At 39.3% G+C, this 6000-nt stretch overlaps 1 protein-coding gene across 1 annotated transcript in view; it reads left to right on the forward strand.

Moving 5' to 3' along the window:
- PUM3 (pumilio RNA binding family member 3) overlaps nt 1-5554 on the forward strand; it is a 37121-nt gene extending 31567 nt beyond the window's left edge. The window contains exon 18 of the mRNA XM_060762268.2: nt 3584-5554. Within this exon, the coding sequence (XP_060618251.2) occupies nt 3584-3716 (133 nt within the window). The 3' untranslated portion in view covers nt 3717-5554. The remainder of the gene's footprint in view (nt 1-3583) is intronic.
- Nucleotides 5555-6000: the final 446 nt, after the last annotated feature.

The raw sequence follows: 6000 nt of genomic DNA on the forward strand, positions 1-6000 counted from the left end.
TTATTCGTTTTCTCCTTACACCCTAAAAATATTCCTGAGGCTTGCAGAACCCACTAGAACACTCAGGAATGAAATGCCAGATCTACCGAGAGTATTTCTGTGTGCCAAATAGTTGTAGACACTTTTCTTTGAACCTAATATACATATCAGTATTGAGATCAGCAGTAGTTGAGAAAATAGAGTCCTTTCCTCTCTCACACAAATATACATGCCAAAATACTCTAAATGCCAGATCCCCAAGGAGAGTTGGTTTTGACTAGTACTTGGGTGGGATACAACCAAGATTATGACAACAAGACTGATAACTGGCAGATAGAGGGAGAAAAAGTGGAGGCATTGACAGACTTTGTAGTTCTATGTGCAAAGTTTAGTGCAGAGGCAGACTGCAGCCAGGAAATCAGGAGACACTTACTTCTTGGGAGGAAAGCAATGTCTAATCTCGATAAAATACTGAAGAGTAGAGACATCGCATAGTCAAAACAATGGTATTCCCTGTAGCAACCTATGGATGTGAGAGCTGGACCATAAGGAAGGCTGAGTGAAGGAAGATAGATGCTTTTGAACTGTGGTGTTGAAGGAAAATTCTGAGAGTGCCTTGGCCCGCGAGAAGATCCAACCAGTCCATACTTCAGGAAATAAAGCCCCACTGCTCATTGGAGGGAAGGATATTAGAGGCCAAGATGAAGTACAGGAAAGCTTAGAGAAGGCAATGATGCTGGGGAAATGGAAGGAAAAAGGAAGAGAGGCTGATCAAGGGCAAGATGGATGTGTGGTATCCTTGAAGTGACTGGCTTGACTCTGAAGGACCTGGGGGTGGTGATGGCTGACAGGGAGCTCTGGCATGGACTGGTCCATGAGGTCACAAAGAGTCGGAAGCGACTGAACAAATAAACAACAAACCAACAATCTATCAGGTTCTATAGGCTAAATTTCAGAGGAAGGAACTGGTAACAAAACGTATAAGGCCCCTTTTACACTGCCATATATTCCAGATTATTTGCTTTAGACTCATTATTTGCTTGTAGACTCATATAATCCAGTTCAAAACAGAAAATCTAGAATGCAAAACACTTCTGGTACCAAACATTTCTGGTATGGAATACTCCGCCTACATAATTTATATAAAATATAGATTACACATAAAATTAGACAGAAGTAGTACAAACGGGTAGTTTTTCATTTTTGGAGAAGGCAAAAATATTTTAGGTCACATTGAGAAAACAGATTTTAATCACTCAACAAGCCATGTTAATTCTTCTCTCATTCTGTTTGGTTTGGCAACATAATCCTTATTATGTATCTAAAAAAAAGCAAGGCGGGGGACGTGGCTGTTTAATCAGAAGGTTATGACAAAAATAGCACTGCAGTTAGGAGCTGCAAATGAATCTGTCAGCCTGGTGCCATCTCAGGGCACAGTGGTTCTCTATGGAGCATGGTGCTGCTGCCCACCACACACTTTAATATGGGGAAGTTCTAAAAGCTGGTCTGCATGGTTTCCCTGGAACACTGCCTGGAATATAGCTTCATCTCCAGTTTTCAATCCTATTAATCCTGCTACCAGTGCAACTGTTCTTCCCTCTGAAGACTAAGTTTCCCTGACTCTTAAAAATGCAAAATCCACCATCTCTCACCCCCCTCCCCCACTGCTTAATTTTAAGGATCTCTTTCCCAGCCTCCTGTTCTTTCAGCTGGGAAAAAGAATGGTTGCTTTCCCTGCCAAGTATATGAGAATGTAACAAGAGGATGTCAGTACAAATGAGCTTCTTAATATGGTTTGCGAGAGTGCATCTTTATTAACCTTATAGAGGCTTTTGTGCCTAAGATATTCATGCTTTGATTGAGTGTTCCTGCAGGGCAGGGGGTTGGACTGGATGGCCCTTCTAATCTCTTCCAACTCCATGATTTTATGTATAGGAGGCACTAGAAGCGGGTACAGAGCAATGGTTTGTGCATTCGTATAGAATCACTATCTGTTTCTGTTTGTTTCATTTGTAAGGCCCCGTTTTCATTTTCAAGCGCTTCTCCCAAAAACTGCCCCCTTTTCGAATGAGCTTTTTCATCCCAGGTCCATTGGTGACCTGCAAGCCACACTTGCACTCTTTTCAAGGTGGCTGAGGCTGTAATGCACTTTGCCGTTGGCGCCCAAATCAGGGTCTATGGCGAAAAGTTGGTACAAGGAGCTGCCTACAGCTGCGTCTTCTCTCACCTGGACTCTATTCACTTTAGCAGAAAGTGGGGGTGTAGTTGTTCTTGTCCAGGATGTGGATTTGGACCTGGAGCCATGTGGATTTGGACCTGGAGTGTGTGTGTGTGGCATGCAGGCCCAAAGCGCCTGCCAGGACCTGCAGCCGAGCGCCGAAAATCAGGTGACCAAACGGTTACCGTTCCCACTTTCGTTTCACTGATATTTCGGTACCGGAGGGAGGTGTATGGTTTCATGCCATCTGAATTAAAGAAATGGTATGAAAACATGAATTCAATGGCTGAAATGGTTCCCAGGGCCCATTACTAATTTGTACTGGGACTCCCAAGGAACCAGGGTCAGTTATCAAAACACCCACCCTCCCAGTCTTAGAGAAAACAGCAGCAAACCTTTTTCATATAAATGTTGTCAAGAAAGCACTCTTGACAGGGAGTCATAAGATGGAATGAAATGGATCGGGACACTTAATGCATAGCAAGAGGAAGGAATCCCAACTCCAGCGATAGCCCATAATACTGCATCTCACTTCTATGAGGAAAGTGCTTTGGAATAGTTCTTTAGGCAGTGGGGCAATCACACTGTAATTGTTCTTGACCACCAGAAAATAGCAACAATTTATAATGTTTATTGAATAAGGTGTAAAGGCAGATTTACAGCTGAAAATTAAAAAAATCAAATAAAAATGACCATAGATGATTTATATAACTTTATAGTAGACATTGAAATACTGAAAAACCTCAAGATTTTTCCATGTCTTGGCACAGCCATTAATGCAGTCATGCCAGCCACATGATCTTGGAGGCATCTATGGACAATGCCAGCTCTTCGACTTAAAAATGGAGATGAGCACTATCTCTAGAGTCAGCCACAACTAGACTTAATATCAAGGGAAAGCTTTATCTTTATGTTTTGTTTACATGTTGTTTGCCATTTTGAGTCCCAATTTGGAAGAAAAGCAGGATATAAATAAATAAATAAGCAATACTTATCAAACCTAGTCTCATTTTAAAAAGAAATAATTCTCAGTCTGGTGAACTATTGGTGTGTAGGTGTGTTCTGGAACTTTGCCTTATCACTTTTTCAGTCTTCGCAGAATAAAAAAAGAAATGTAATATTGATGCAGATGTTTTATTTAGTTTAAAATATATTCAAAAGAAAGGAAGCATTTAGAAGGAAGTGTCATAGGAAAAGTCAGAGCATTCAGTCATCATTTATGCTGAACTGTCATGCACAATTGTTCACTGTATAGTTCCTTACTTTTAAAAAGTGATAATCCCAATTTGAATTTTGACAAAGTAGATCTGTTTTCAATTGTTTACCTTTTCTTGTAACCTTTTGGTTTGATTTTATTATTGAAATTTCCTTGGTCTTCTTTTACAGTCTTCTTCAGAGCTCTGAATCAGAAGTGGTGACTCAAGTCAAAGAACAACTGAAAAGTCTTATTCCAAAACTTAAAAAGACTAAAGATCAGTCAACAGCAATAAAGGCGTTGCTGGAGAAATTATCATCTTAATTTAAAGAATTATCAAATGGACTACTAGTTTTCTATGTAAAGAAATTCTTCCTTTTAAAGATGATTTTTGCCAATAAATATTTTTAATTTCTTTGAAATGTTAGTTTGTGTTTTTATTTTCTCCATTGCCATGGTTCAATATTATGGAATCATGTAAATTATAGCTTTAAAAGGTCTTTAGCTTTCTCTGCCAAAGAGTGCTGGTGTCTCCTCAAACTACAACCCTTAGGACATAGCATTGAGCCATGGCAATTAAAGTGGAGTCAAACTGCCTTAATTCCACAGTATAGATGCACCCAAGATCTCTTCCTACATCTATACATGAAAATACATTTTTGCTTCACTTTTCTTCAAGGTCTTTTTGTGTTTCAGCTATCTTGTCCATGAAGAATACCACTTGAGCCAATAGCTGCTTTTGTCTTTTCCTTTTCTCTTTTAGACTAGTTTTGTTTTTTCCCCAGCTACCTGCTTGGCTTTCCTCAGTTGCAACCAACCCTTTTCTCTAACATTTGGCAGCAGCATTTCAAGTAGAGTGTTTTCTTGTTAATTGAGTCCAAATTAACCACCTGCTTCTGAGGTTCCATTGTTCATTTATTGGCAGTCTCAGAACCTTACTTTCCTATTGTTTTTGTGACATAGTGTAACCATTGTGTTTTTCCCCACTTCTCAATGTCCTATGAGTCATAGAAGTGGAGAAGCACAAATAGAAAATAGTTGCAAGTGTTGGTTTATATTGAAAATGACATCGATATGGGCACATGTCTCAATATTATGGAGATATGATTCTCAGACTTGATGAAAGATAACCACAGCATTCAAACATAATAACAAGCAGGAAGTGAATCGGTTTGTGATCCATCCAGGCATCTAAGTAGCTTGAAGATAAGCATTGCAGAAGAACTGTGGCGAGGAACTGCACTGGGTTATGGATTAATGTCGGCAACTCACCATGGTTTTTGCAGTTGATGTATCAGAGTGGACTCTTCTTTCACAACACTATGCTATGGAGTTACGATCCACAAATGTTACAAATAGTAGATAACATGTTCTTTTTTAAAAGTCATGAATAATTACATAATTCATTTCTGCTATAATAATTAAATGAGCACATAAAGGCTACCAAGGAGACCTCCACTTATCCCACTTGTTGCCTGCAAGATTCTGATGAAGATGATGGTTTTCAAAATGAAGTGTCAGAGCATTCATGGAGATTTGCAGACAGACCAGTCTGAGGCAGGTTGGCCTGACCATGAGCCAGCAGATGTGCATACTTAGGAAAGCAAAAGTGAATTTTCCTTGGAGAATAGGCCCTGGGAAGAGACAGAGGGCACATATATTTCGAGAGAGAAGATTAGATCTTTGGACTCAGGCAATTAAAACATTCTTAGAGAATTAGAAAAAAGAATCTCAGGTCCTGATGTGGCAAGGATGATGTCAGGAATGTCTTGGTGGGTTTAAATTGGGTGTTTGGTTCCTAACAATTCAGAGAGGACAACTTTGCCATAGAGAAACAGCCTTCTGCTTATGTTGCCAAGTTTTCAAGTCTATGATTCTTGTAATGTCAAGGTTCTTGTTTTATGTTCATGCCTTGCCTATGTACCATTGAAGAGTTTTGCCTGGATTAAGTTTCCTGTGTTCAAGTTCCTGTAATTTACCTTGGATTATTTCTATATTCCTGGATTTCTAGTTCTTGTGAAGTTCCCATGGACGTCTTAAGGAGTTTTATTGAATTCTTGACTGCTTTTGTATATTGCTGTTTATATCCTGCCTGCTGCTTTTTAATATAAACACTTTCTCCCTTTTATTATTCTTCATTCAATAAACTCTTTGAACTTTTAGTTTCTAGTGTGGTGCTGGGTGAAGAGGTGCCTCAGGGATGAGGTGCAACACCACTATTGTTAACCACTTATAAGAGCTCTCTTCTGATTGCCCAAGTTTCTGTCACCTCCTGTAAACACTCAAACTTAAATATTTTGCTGTTAAATCTTTTAAGAATCACCTTTATAGTTTGTTGTGTAAATTCTGTTCCAAAGCCAAAGACGGCAACAACAAGGGCATTTCTGGTGCCACTACTTTGACCTTATCAATAACCTAATCTCAGTGTAGCAACCCTGAAAGGCATGTGTGTGTGCACAAAATGATTTAGCAGATGAAGATAATGCAGCTATTCACAACCGTGTATTGTTCACATACCAGTGGCTATGATACAGTGTTTTAGATTACGCTATGCAATATGCTTTTTGTATTGTCGAAGGCTTTCATGGCTGGAATCACTAAGTTCTTG

This window comes from Anolis sagrei, chromosome 2 (assembly GCF_037176765.1).
Source record: "Anolis sagrei isolate rAnoSag1 chromosome 2, rAnoSag1.mat, whole genome shotgun sequence".
Classification (NCBI taxonomy): Eukaryota; Metazoa; Chordata; class Lepidosauria; order Squamata; family Dactyloidae; genus Anolis; species Anolis sagrei.